This window comes from Podarcis filfolensis (assembly GCF_964270895.1).
Source record: "Podarcis filfolensis genome assembly, chromosome: 14".
Taxonomy (NCBI): domain Eukaryota; kingdom Metazoa; phylum Chordata; class Lepidosauria; order Squamata; family Lacertidae; genus Podarcis; species Podarcis filfolensis.
The window spans coordinates 12,917,604-12,931,467 of NC_139616.1; the positions used below are offsets into that span (position 1 = coordinate 12,917,604).

The 13,864-nt window shown below is 41.8% G+C and overlaps 1 protein-coding gene across 3 annotated transcripts in view; it reads right to left on the minus strand.

The window, feature by feature from the left end:
- Nucleotides 1–2,324: 2,324 nt before the first annotated feature.
- FBN1 (fibrillin 1) overlaps nucleotides 2,325–13,864 on the minus strand; it is a 215,471-nt gene continuing 203,931 nt past the window's right edge. For all 3 annotated transcript variants that reach the window (XM_083586070.1, XM_083586072.1, XM_083586071.1), the window contains 5 exons: nucleotides 11,965–12,093; nucleotides 11,440–11,559; nucleotides 8,199–8,430; nucleotides 7,312–7,489; nucleotides 2,325–3,600 (listed from right to left, as the gene is read on the minus strand). In XM_083586070.1, coding sequence (XP_083442196.1) covers nucleotides 3,211–3,600; nucleotides 7,312–7,489; nucleotides 8,199–8,430; nucleotides 11,440–11,559; nucleotides 11,965–12,093 — 1,049 coding nt within the window. In that variant the 3' untranslated portion in view covers nucleotides 2,325–3,210. The remainder of the gene's footprint in view (nucleotides 3,601–7,311; nucleotides 7,490–8,198; nucleotides 8,431–11,439; nucleotides 11,560–11,964; nucleotides 12,094–13,864) is intronic.

The following is a 13,864-nucleotide window of genomic DNA, read 5'->3' on the forward strand; positions in this document are numbered from 1 at the left end:
ATTCTGTTTATGTGCTTTGCCAAATGCCAAAGTTAAGCTGTTTGGGTTTGGAAGACAATCTTGATTTTTCATTATTACAAATTATTCTTAAATGTTGACCTCATCTTTCAAAACTTAGGCATACCTATATTTCGCTTTATGATGTTAGCGTATTTATAGAAAATACAAAATCATCTACTGAGGGAGACAATGATAACTTGGTTCATTAAAATGCCATTTAAAAGATGTGTGTGATTGATGTGGGAGATCTTAAGATTTATAACTAGAGGAGATATGGATAGATAGATATGTAGGTACTGCTAGTGTTTATATTGCAAGGCAAAATGTACACAGCGCATTTGTACAAATCAAACCCCCCATTTAATTTCCAGCAATAGTTTTGAGGCAAAAAAAGTCTTCATCCTGACTTGTCTTGCTGTCCCCTCCCATAGACCAAGCAGTTGTGAAGCATGATCAGAGGGAAGAGCAAGCCAAATGACTAACAGTTGACTATCATTATTTGCAGACACCCCTCAATCTTCCCCAGTTCACACGAGACACAAAGGTGTGTCCACTGGAAGGAAGAGGTGCGGGGGGGGGGGAGTGGACCGTCCCGGGCGCCAACCCTGAGGGGGATGACATTGCTGCGGGCAGCACCCCCACTGGGACACTCACATGCGGCCACCCCATTGGGATGCTCGTGTGGGCAGACGCTACCACTGGTTGTGTCCCTGTTGGAGGGTGGGGAAACGAGCTTATGAGAGAAATTTTATTCAGCATTTAGGAAGAAAGGCTGCTCATAAATACAAACCTTCCCATTTATAGTGGATTTCCTCATGCAGACAGATAGCTGTTGCAAGAACAGAATACCCCAAAGGGTGCTGTATGCCCAATTCCCATGTAAGCACCCAAGTCCAGCCCCCAAAGCTGTAAGCTCAGTTCCAGTCACTGGACTGGGACCATTCAGTCAGTCCCAACATATATTTAGCATTGCCAATTTTGGCAGTATCAGTCACCAATTTGGAGTGGGTGGTGATCAGAATGAAAAAAAGGCTCTCTTCTCCTTTCGGCCGATAGCTGGGTCTTGCAAACACTTTGCAAGATCTGATCAGCAGGTCTTGCAAAGCCCTTTGCACAGACCTTTGAAATCAGCTGAATGGCAGTGCCTGCAAACTCCATTTGGCTGAGCCAGGCCTTTAGCCCCACATCTGATATCACATATGTAGGAATGGCTTGACTGATATGACTTCATGGGCCAAATGGGAAGGGCCTGGTGGACCAAATTAGGCTTGCAGGCCAGATGTTCCCTACCACTGCAATGGGTGAATGTTTATCAGCGTTGATCATTCCAGAGCCATTGGTGCAAATCCTTGCATGCTGTTGTATTTGAAGATTTTTTTAGTTCAGGGATGAAGGACAGGACAAATGGGTTGGCCTCCCTCCCCTGTTATATGAGCTAGAAGTTGGGAACAAAACTGCAGGCTGCAAAGACAAGGAGAGAGCCATGTCTGATTTCTGCTGGATTCCAAGGCTGTGGGCTATGGGAAAGCAAGACTCTGTTGGGGTTCAGGTAGATAGTCATGTTGGTCTGATGCAGTAGAAATATATGTAAAGAATAAAAAAAATTCTCCAGTAGCACCTTAGAGACCAACTAAGTTTGTTATGAAAGCTCATACCAAGAACATTTTTTTTATTCTTTACATATATTTCTATTGGGGTGTTAATGCTGTGAATTGCTCCATCACAGGCTCAGGTTATATATATGTGTGTAAAAAAGCATACCATATATCATAGATACCAGAGGCTCTGCTATACGTCATTCCAAAGCAAATATGAACCTGGCGTAAGAGCCTGGAACCCCTGGAATGTTGCACCACTCAGAGATTGGGGTAGCACGCGACAATACAATTAGCAGCACATTTTACAGTTGGAGAAGGTACATCAGTTGACTTTATACTCTTGTAGAAATAAACATAACTGTTTTCTGGAGAGGGAAAACACTGGCATACACTTCGGAACAACAAGGCTACCCTTGAATTTGTCTAAATATTTTTGGGATTAATAGTTATATTTATTCCAAACTGCTAATGATTCAGTTCTAGAGATAAATGATTATTTTATACTTTTAAGAGAGATTATTGGTGTACAGGTTATTTTGGTAAATGCAGTATTCACAGTATACTACTCTCCCCCACCAAACTGCAAACTGAATTGTCCATGTGGATTTTGTAGCTTTTATTAATAGTTGTCTTCAATTTAAACATAAAGATGAATATTAGGATGCACATGAATCTAGCTTTTCATATGGTTTTCTGTAACTTTAGCAAGAACATGAAGCCACAGAATGAACTAAAAAAAACTGTTTTATTGTGACATTTGACAATGAACCCTTGTTGATATGAATGATGGTAGGTACTCTTTGACATGTTACATTATGTCATGGTGTAACTATGGATGGCACTGTGTCATGTGACTTCTGAGAATGTTTAATGGTCCCCCTGACCCCAGTGCATTTTGATTGTCACAGAAATGTTATCACCAGATTTGTGTATACAGTTAAGTAGTTGATCTTATAAGCACCATTATAAACCCTCACATGAAGGGTGTTATTATTCTAGTTTACAAATGCTTCATGGATAAAAATAGCATGGTTACAGTATACACACACTTAATTTACATGTACTGTATTATAGGTATAACTGAGATAAACTACTGAGCTAAACTTTGGTTGATTGATGTATTTAGGTGGAATAATTGCAATTTCTTTGGCTTCTAAGTTGTGTATATATTACAGTGCATTTATAAAATCTAGGTTGGACATTTTCTAGCACCAATTTGATATCATAAACGGCTGACCTAGTAAGATGTAGCTGGAGAAGCGGATTTTAAGATTTTTTAAAAAACAGAAACAAAACATAAGAATCCATTGATTGAGCTTGTTCTCTTGCATCGCTGCTGACAGGATATTGCCTCGGCATCAGTGGCCAACTTCCAACAGCAGTCCCGGTATTCAAGATTCAGCATATCAAGGTAAGTTACTTACAAGAAGCCTGAGAAAGTGGTTGTTGTGAGCTACAGTTTTCTTCCTGTACCTTGCTTACATCAAAATGGAATAGTGCTCACATGTTCAAATGAAGGATTGTACCTGTGATATGGAGAACCTTATTGGGAAATAAAACATTCAAGTCTCACCTAGCTATCTTTGGCTTTAATTATTTGGTCTCTCGTGAATTAATGAAGCAAAATTTCAATTTTCATTTTCAGGTTGTCTCCTAGCTCACCGCTGAGGTAGTCTTTGTCATGTTTATCTTCAAGCTGATTGAGTTCCTTCTTTTTGTAGAGCGGAATACTACTGATATGTAACGAGTAGGTTCCAGGCACTGGCTTCTTCTTTGTTAAGTGAAGGAAGCTTACTCCTTCTTTCTGATTTATCCTAAAGAAACCACCTTCATTCCCATGGTCTATTAAATATCGGTTGTGATTTGTCAGTGTTGTGAGAGCAGGGATCAGTTTCAAGATGCGATCTTTGTTATTAAGATCGGAGATGTTGAAAGAAAGGGTGGCTGGTTTTTCAATATCCCAGCTGGCAAGGTTTACTGCTGTCTCCATCTCAGGCTGATCCTGTGAAAGAACAGAGTGCTTTAATATATTTCTTCTTGCTTTTCCATACATGCATAATAACCATCCCAGATATTCCGATAGTATGTGGGATGCCTACAATATTTTGCTACTCAGAATATTTCCTAGGGTACCGAGTTGGGCTTTGGCTCCACCTGCCGGACACCAAACTGTTCAGGAAGTAGGCGGCTCCTGGCAGGCCCATGCAGAGCTTGTCTGAGACTTGGGGCAGGAGTCTTGTTAGAATGAAGTTATAAACTGAAACATAAAATCAGGCTGTCCCTGATGGGGTCTGCCGGCCAGCTTAGTCCTCTGAGGTGTGGAGCTACCCACCACACACATGGGCCTCGCTCGCAGCCAGTTTTTTGCTTCTTCCTGAACAAACCGGGCATGGCACTCTTGCGAGCGCCTGCTTTCTTCTTCTACAAGCCATTATTTCCTTTTGCTTTATCGTCTCTATTGCCTTCTCCTTTGTTCCTGAAGCCCCTCTCCCCCTGAAGCAATAGCTTCCTTCTCCTTTCTCCCACCCTTTCTCCTATGTCTACTCCTGCCAGAGTGGTTGATGACCTCTTGAACAATCCACAGCAGGACGCTGATGGAATCCGCAAGATACTCCTTAAGCTCTCCAGATCAGCAGCCTTTGTTGAAGATGTTACCTTGCCCGCAACCCAGTTCACTGCACACACAATGCCAGCAGAAGTGGTTGCCTGCAGAATGTAATGGCTGAAACACCGGAAAGCGGACACAGCATCTAAAATCAACCAAGCCACAGCAGGCTTCAGAGACTGTAAGCTCTTTGGTGAGGACACCCTTAGGGATATCCTTGTTGAGTCAAAGCATAAATGGAAGGTCAAACAAGAAAAGGAGAAATACTGCTCAAGATGCTACTCCCACTACCAATCCACCGTTTCTTGGGGAACTATAGCTCCAAGGACAGATAACACGACTACTGACCAAAGTATTCCTGGAACAAACCTTGCCATGCCTCTAAGTCCTCGCAAGGTAATAATTTTGGATCCTCCACCCCACCCCGCCATAACACCCATCAACAGAACAAATTATCTGGCTACCAACAGGCTTAAAGTCCTTCTTTGCCGCCTGGAATGCAATGACAGATTGCTGGACCCGAACACCACTTCTCAGGGATACTGGATAGAGTTCCTTGCCCTGCCACAATCCCACTTAGTTCCAGCACCAGCCCCCAGGGGCCAAACCAAGAACCAAATCATATGGGGAGAGTGTGCAACATCTTCTTAACATGGCCATTGAACCAGTTCTTCGACATCTACTGCATCTTTCCATGTGGTGCCAAAAAGGGACTGCAAAGCCTGGCAGCGGTCCTGGACTTCAAATTCCCAAAGTGATGAGTGATTTACAAAACTTCAGGATGAATCAGGGAATCCACCATGACAACTTCCTCACATCAGTTGACCTCTGGGATGCCTATCTCCATGTTTTCATCCAGCCCGCCCACCATAAATACCTCAGCTTTCCAATAGGACCTCACCACTTTTAGTACAAGACTCTCCCGTTCAGCATAGTCTATTCTCACAGAGTATTTGCCAATATCATGCTTGCTGTGGACTCACCTCTGCCTCCAGGGTAACCATATTCACTTGTACCTTGATGAACCAACCCCATTTGGTCACCAAGCCTGGAAGAGGCACACCAGCACCTCTCCGACACCATGATGGCCCTAGAGACTAATGGCTTCATAATCACAAGAGCCACCTTGTTCCAATGCCACAATTGATTTATCTTGGCACACTCACAGATACGTATCAGTGCCTGGCCTCTCTCACCCCAGATTGCATCATAAAGATAAAAGCAGCTGCCAAGCTACTAATGTCTTCTGAAAAGCAAGACATCAAACTGATGACATGAATACCAGGACTGTGCATGCCGACCTCCCCAATAACCACATGGTCCAAGCATCACACCCAGTCATCACCACAGATGCAAGTCTGCAGGGCTCATGAGCCCACTGCAAGGGACATGTGACAAAGGCATAATGATCTTTAGCAAGAGCCCCAAAAGTATTAACTGGCTGGAAGTCCAGACAGCATGGCTGACCATCCAACATTTCACCATGCGCCTCCAGCTCACTCACATCCTCTTTGTGAACCGACAACACAAACATGAAGGCTTCAGATTTCCAGAACTGCCAGAGGAGGTCATAAGCAATTATACTCTTAAGGTGCCATGGTATTCTGCAATAGTTGTTGCATTTGTCACCTTTCTGTACCAGTTAGCACTTTTTGCTTCTTTGATCCCTGTTCATCGGAACAAGGATGAGGTAATTTAGATCAGAGCAAAAGATGAGTCCTAAAGTACATATACAGTTCTTGAAATACAATTAAAGGAAATGCAGGCCTTTGGCTAATGGTTGTTAGAACAACTGGAGAAATACACATCATCCAACCAGCTGATTGCTATGCTTGGTTTTCAGAAGCTGTGATAAGGATCAGTTTGAGGTGCCTGTAAAGTTTGCATCTGATTATATTGTTTAAAGAACTGGAAAGTCAGAAGAGCTTCCGCAGGAAAATCTCCCCAAAATTGCTTTATTCTGCAAAACTGTCAAATGATTTTTATTACTATCATTTGGCAAAATAAGATACCAGGGAGAAAAGGGAACTGTTTGAGTGCTGTAGCAGATTTTTCTCTACAGTGTTTATTTTCTGATTCTAATTATTCATCACCTAAACTCTGCTGCTCTTTCCATTTATCTCATGGTGAGTTCCTGCTGGTCTGAGCTTCCAGGCCACACTGAGTTGAATTTGGTACTTGGCTTCCAGACAAAATGCATCTTATTTGAGGAAGGAAATGCCTTTGGGGGACAGAAGAAGCACCCTCATTGCACATCCCCACGACAAAAACTATTTAAAAGACCAAACAGATTGCTTGAATGCATGAGCTACATGCTAGTATCTCATACAATGAAGCTTTCTTGCTCCAAAGCTGGGTGGCACTTTTAGTGCTGACACTGCACAGGAAATGAGCATGTAAGTGAAAGCCTACGAAAGCTGACCCCTCTCAAAACTGGCAACGACATCAGAAGACCCCCACTGATAGATGCAGCTGCCACAGCATCTGAGCTTCATTTTCACATAAACATACCCCTTCCAAGTGTTTGGAAGTCATATTGGCTTAATGTGACATGAGCTTTTATAGACCACAGCAAATTCAGTGCATCTCAGGAACTAGGCTTCTGCTTATGAATGGTCACACAACAGCTAGCCAATTAGGCTGCACCTGTATAAACATGAATCTCAGGTTAGATGCACAACAACCCTACATATCTAAGTGGCGATGAGGCTCATGATTTCTTTTGCACTAAGAAACCACTGTTGCTAGCCAGTCTTAAACCATTATTTGTTGTCAGCTTAGCAGTCGTGGTGATCCAGGGAGGAAGGTATCATGCTAATGAACTATCTCCTTCATGGTTTGTTTACCTGCTCATCCAAAGGGAGGAATGAAGGTAGAGTGCTCAGCTTGTGAGCTCTAGCACGCATCCGTATGGCTTACTACGCCAAGCATTATGTGTGAATATGAGCATTGTGAAAGCAAATTCAAAACTTTAACCAGATGAACCTAAAGTGGTAAAGTCACCTCAGGTGATATTGCTGAAAAGTTAATGAAGGAACTGGGCTCAGAAAGACTCTTCTGAAGTTACACAAACCCTACCCATCCCAGGAATGGTGAATGGTTAGTTACCTCTGCATCGAGTGCATCTGTTTCATTTGTGCTTCGTCGCTTCCTTCCCCTCTTAGGATAGCCATTGATCTTACAGTCATAGCATGCTTCTGGAGAAAGTGAATTGTCATCTACTTCGCTGCTGGCAGATAGATCCTGGCCGTGACCCTTACCTAGCCCCATTCCAGAAACACAATGTCTAAAAAATGGAATGGACAGAAAAACGTCAGCCACAACACTTTCAGTACAATCTGTAGCAAAACATTAGGAACAAAATCTACACACACACACTCATGGTTGGGGAAGGGGATTTGTAAACAGTGAGGTCAGACGACAATGAAATGAAGAAAAGTGGGGGCAGTGTGATGAACAGCAGCCAATGACAATGATGTATTGGACACTGACTCTATATTCTTCTTGCATCTCCTTTCCCTCTGGCCTCACTATTTACAACCCACTAAAATCCAGACCATGTACGTGTATGGATGGATGTATATGCATGCATTGTGTGTGTGTGTGTACACACACCTACATACACAGAGAGAGACATGATACACATGCAGAATAACACTTCATGCATCGACTATCTGCCGAAACATAGTTTTGAACAGAGGCAGTTGTGAATGACCTGCGAGTCATTAAGTGCTGAGTTATTAATTGATGAAAGATCATGCATACATTCGTGAACCAACCATATTATACAAATTCTTTTATTTGCCTCATGACTGCTTCACCACTGCTGCAGATACAACTTTCAGAAAAGAGTAGGAGCCTTGTAGCCTCCATATTCTCTCCTCGGCTCACTCACCCGCAGCATCTGCTGGTCTACAATGAACTCAGATAAATGCTTATAGATCTTCTGCTATTGCATTTAGAACCTATGCATTTCAGAATAAGAATCCGCTTACCCTTGTCCTATTCGGAAATATCCAGGTGGGCATCCACAGACATAACCACCTTCTGTGTTTGAGCAACCGTAGCTGCATGGGGCTTGTGAAGAGCCACACTCATTGACATCTTGGCAACCTCCACCAAACTGTTCAAACTGATATCCAGTAGGGCACATGCATTTATAGCTCCCCAGAGTGTTGTGACAAGATGCTCCACCACAAATATGGGCACTGAGGCATTCGTTTTCATCTGCAACCGAAGCAGATTAGACATTCAGATTTATATTATTGTGAAGCACATCTACTGTAGCCGATATGGAGTCTTCTGGTAAAGAAGGTGGAGCCAAAAATACTTACCACTATAAATCACAATGGTCTAGATTGGGTGGAGCAGCTAAATCATTACAGTGAACTAACATGTACTGTAACCCAAACCTGAATTAAGAGTTTGCTATTCTACTTTTTTACAAATTAATCTTATGTGCCACCTGATTCCAGTGCATACAAATATAATCTCTACACAACCGAACATGTTTTTAAGTCTACTTTTCAAATAGCAGTTCATTAAAATTAATACTTCTTATGAAAAGAAAATAATAATCAACCAATTCACCAATTAATTATGGATGCAACCCAAAGGCAGTTCAGCCATCATATCCAAAGCCCTGCTGAGCTCAAGTTGGCAGGGTGGACATGTGGGCACAGTTTGTGGCAGAGGTATGATCTGAACCAGGGACTCTCTAGCTTAGACTCTAACCTACTACATCAGGCATAGGCAAACTTGGCCCTCCAGATGTTTTGGGACTACAACTCCCATCATCCCTAGCTAACAGGACCAGTGGTCAGGGGTGATGTGAGTTGTAGTCCCAAAACATCTGGAGGGCAGAGTTTGCCTATGCCTGTACTACATTATACTAGGTCTAATTCTAGATCAGCATTCATGGGTAGCAAAAAGAGCACCAATAGCCACAACAATCAGGGAAGCTAAATTCATTTTAATTTCCCTTGATTTTTATGACTTAAGTACGGTATATGTATTTGAGAGTGAAGGCAAATGTGAGCAAGGACAGAAAACTGGAAAAGAAGATAGCAGTGAAGCTAACCATATAAGAAGGCACAGATACATACTTGTATCTGATTTTAAAACTGACAAAAGCATCACCAACTTTTTTTAGCTACATAAAGGGTCTAACAGTATCATCTTGGAAAACATCAGGTTCATTTGAAAGAACAGAAGAATTTTGAACTTTCCAAAATAACTTGAGACACTCACTATACCCGCTTGTCTATGGGGCTACCCCATTCCCAACAATATTAAAATCAGAAAAGCTTGAAAGAGCAAATTAAATTTTTAATTTAAATCATATGTCCCCTCCTAATCCAATCTTTCCAGAATGAAAGCAACTTTTGAGTAATTGTCAAATTCCCTTGTTGGAGCTGAAACATCTACATTCCCAAATGGAAGATTGTGTAAAAATGTCAGCAAGTTTTCCTAAGCATAATTAAAACCAGAGACCTCCCTTAGAGCAGCGCAATGATAACAAGGAAAGGCATTTTTATATGCTTTTGAAAGCAAACAATGGCAGGCACATGGTTGATTCTCACAGTATGAGTCACCATACATATCTCCAGGAAAGAACTGCAACTCAGATGGACCAATTCAATTAGATACTAGAAATACCTCTAGATGGATTTCCTAATAAAAATTGGAATTAGAAGATTCATGCTACACTGCAGTAATATAATGAAAATAAGAAAGTGGTTTCCCATGACTTTGAAAACACATAAGGACCCAACCCTCCCTCCCTACAATAGAAGTAATCAGTAACTTTCTCCATGAGCAATTTTATTGGCTGGGCTGCAGAGGCACAGATCACCACCAAAGGTTGCTTAAGGAACAAAAATGCCTCTGGTTTGAACAGATGAGTTTTTTGTTACCACAGTTTCTTTAAAAGCAAACCACACACACAATTCAAAGGGCATTTGGAAACAGCAATGGATTGTTTGTGAAGTCCATAGGAAGCTTTTCCTGACAGGTATTAATGCGTCTGTTGATCACTGACAGATCTACTTGCATTTATGCATAGCTGTCAACGTCTCCCTTTTTTTTAAGGGAAATTCCCTTATTCCGAATAGGATTCCTCGCAAGAAAAGGGGAAAGTTGACAGCTATGCATTTATGTGATGTCAACATAAGATCCACAAAAATCAAGTTAACTTTTAAATGGAGACCTCACTCACGGTAAGCAATCCATCTATTGCCTTGAAGTGGTGGATTAATCAAAGTTGTTATTCACAAGAACACCAAAATGAAAAACATCAAGTCCTTAAAAATCATTTCATGATTGAATTCTGTCAACTAATTCTCCCTAGGGCCTGAGTGGGGAAGGGCCAAATGTCGCTTAGTAGCAGAGCATCATTTTGCATGCAGAACGTCCCAGCTTCAATTATGGTATCCCCAGGCAGGGCTGGAAAGCACTCTGAGTGCCACTGCCAGTCAGTGTAGACAATGTAGAGTTAGATGGACCAATGGTCTGATTCGGTATAAGGAACCTTCCTGGGTGTATCCATATTACATTGGATGACCTTCACTGTGCCCACCGGCTGTATATTGGATGCACAAATAGCCTATGCAATCTAATGCAGATGAGAACCATTCTGGGCTGAAATTATGGTGCTTCTGTGTGCACTCTGTCCAAAGCATTTTGGGGTTAGCTCATTTACAAAGGTATGTACTGTCACCAAAATAGTTCCTCTGATAGCATCAATGGCAAAGTTCACATAAATGGCTAAGGAGTGAGTGACAGATAACTAATGGTGCACTGGGCTTTTCAGGTGAGTAAAGGAGCTTGTTCTGTAGCATTCAACTACTCACAAGGACATGTAGACCCATTGTTGACTTTTATAGGACTGCACACAGCAAGGGTACCCACAGATACACACAGATACACATGCACTAGCAGAGGCATTCCCTGGCACCCACAGTGTCCCTCCCCAAAAATTATGCTTGAAAGAAGCATTCTGTTATAGGCAATAGAACAGGCTGCACTCTGTGTGTGTGTGTGTGTGTGTGTGTGTGGTGCGCATGAAAGTTTATTAATTTGCACATGTGCCCCTGGGCCCCCCCAAAATTGCTGACCCACAGTGTGCAGAAATTTCCTCTGAACCTACTAAATTAAGACGCAAACCAACAATAAACAACACCGCAATCTAACCCCATAACTATCTTGTCTCCTCTGACAATAAGAAAAGAGACTTGCCGACACACTGGTTCCACTGGTAATGCTGGAGATATCCTTGTGGGCAACTGCACCTGTACCCTCCAATTATGTTCTGGCAACCATGTTGGCATCGATGATTCCCATCACACTCATCAACATCTATAAAATGAAAGTACATTTCTGAATTATTTCTCTAGTCACTAGGAAAACCTGTATCATAATCAACCCCACAAATATTTGCTTGTATCTGTGGGTATGCATCATAGCGTAAGAGTTACAGCTTTCCCCGCATGCATTGATTTAACTCACAATGGGCAGTATCATCCTTTAAATGGAAAACAGCTGTCATTTAATGACAGGGTGTCATGCCTTTCCCAATAAAGGCAACTTAACCAATTTTCTACAAGGGAAGCCCCTGCCGTGATTTCAAAATGTTTTGTGTAAGCCCAAGAGACCCCCCAAGTTGCTCTTGGGGATTACATCTACTACCTATTTACATGGGATGCACTAATCACACAGTAACAGATGAAAGAATAGTAGACCACATGTGTCCAACATCTGTACCTTCACAGCTGGCTCCAGTCTGGTCAAGTGCAAAGCCACGCTGGCATTCACAACTAAAGCTTCCAGGTGTGTTTTGACAAACACCTTTAGACCCACAAAGATTGACATCCGTGGCACATTCATTGTTATCTAAAGGAATATAGGTGGAGAAGTCAGCTGGTTTGCTCAATTTTTGTTCACCTTGAAAATGACTACTAAACAACCTCTATTGTGAAAAGCTCTCATCTCAGAATACAGACTCGTTATTCGTCTTTCATATTCAAACCATGGAAAACAAGGTATGTGTACAGGATTTATAACAAGTATGGTCTGAGAAGATATTTTCATTGGATCTTTACAATGACAGCAACACCAGGCCAGATATATGTCACATATTTGAAGCACATTCAATGCATGTTTAAAGCACATGGTTCCCCCAAAGTATGTTGAGAACTGCAATTTATTAAAGGTGATAGAAATTGTTCTGTGAAGGAGGGACAGCTACAGTTCCCATAATTATTTGGGGGGAAGTCACTTGCTTTTAATGTGCATTGATTGTGTTTTAAATGCAGTGGGGAAATGTATGGTTTGGATCTGGTGAGCATGAGGCTGGATTCAAGATCCATCTTAGAGTATTGGGAGAAATTCAGTGAGAAACACCTGTGCATTATATTTAAGGGTATACATAGCCAATGTTTAGAATTCATATTTTACAAGTGGAATGCTGCACTTATAAGTTGAAAAAAGTATGATAATATGTAAATGAAGATGTGGAATACTTAATGTATTGGATTTCCATCGGTTGAGTATCATTGCGATTATGTCTCTTTAAGAATGTTCAATTCTAATTGCCTGCACCTGCCCCGTTGTAGGGGTTGCTTCTATATAAGCATAGTTTTAATGGTTATTGACATTGAGTGTCTTTGACTGGCAACTTCTGCGTTCCTGAGGACTACTTTCTACTTTCGGCTGGAAAAACCCACTGAGGAATTTCCTGGAAACCTTGTCGCTGAGGAAGCCCAATGAGCGAAACAAGGGTGTATCCTGAGAACTATTCTACCACTAGCTGCCTTTTGTTACTAATTAGTTCCGTTTGTCACACTTTCAGACATAGGACGATGCAGAAGGTAATTTTGCTTGTTACATTTTTAAGACGTAGGACGGTGCAGAAGGAAGATATCAGCATGAAATGGCATTGCCAATAGGAACTATGCATTGTCATCGTTGGACTTTACGATACCAATACATATAGAAGATACGATATGTTGCCATCAGGAACTGTGCTTTTTGATATAATGATTAAAATTATTACATATCACGTTATGTTACTTTACAGCTAATTACGTATGTATTGTGGTGTTCAAAAGATGGTTCACGTAATGAGGCAATAGTGGTGTTTGTTGACTTATTCTATAAGTGGCAAATTACAAAATGTTGCAGCCTGCAGTGATCCTGTTCAGGGTTCAGCCAGATGGCCATGTTTTTTTCTATTTATCCCTTTCCCCAGTTTTCCACCCCCTCCCCCAACAGCATCCTGTGGCCAGTTGGGAGCCTGTGGTCAAATCTTCCCTGTGGACAACTGACAGTTGAATCATAGAATTGGCGCATCAGAAGGGCATGGTGGGTCATTTAGTCGAACTCCCTGCGACGCAGGAATCTCAACCAAAGCATCCATGACAGATGGCCATCCAAGGTCTGCATAAAAACCTCCAAGGAAGGGGAGTCCACCATCTTCCAAAGGAGCCCGTTCCACTGTTGAACAGCTCTTACTGCCAGAAAGTTCTTCCTGATGTTTAGTCAGAATCTCCTTTCTTCTCCTACCCTCTGGAGCAGTAGAAAACAAGCTTGCTCCATCTTCCATGTGACAACCCCTTAGATATTTGAAGATGGCTATTATATCTCCTCTTGGTCTGCAATTCAT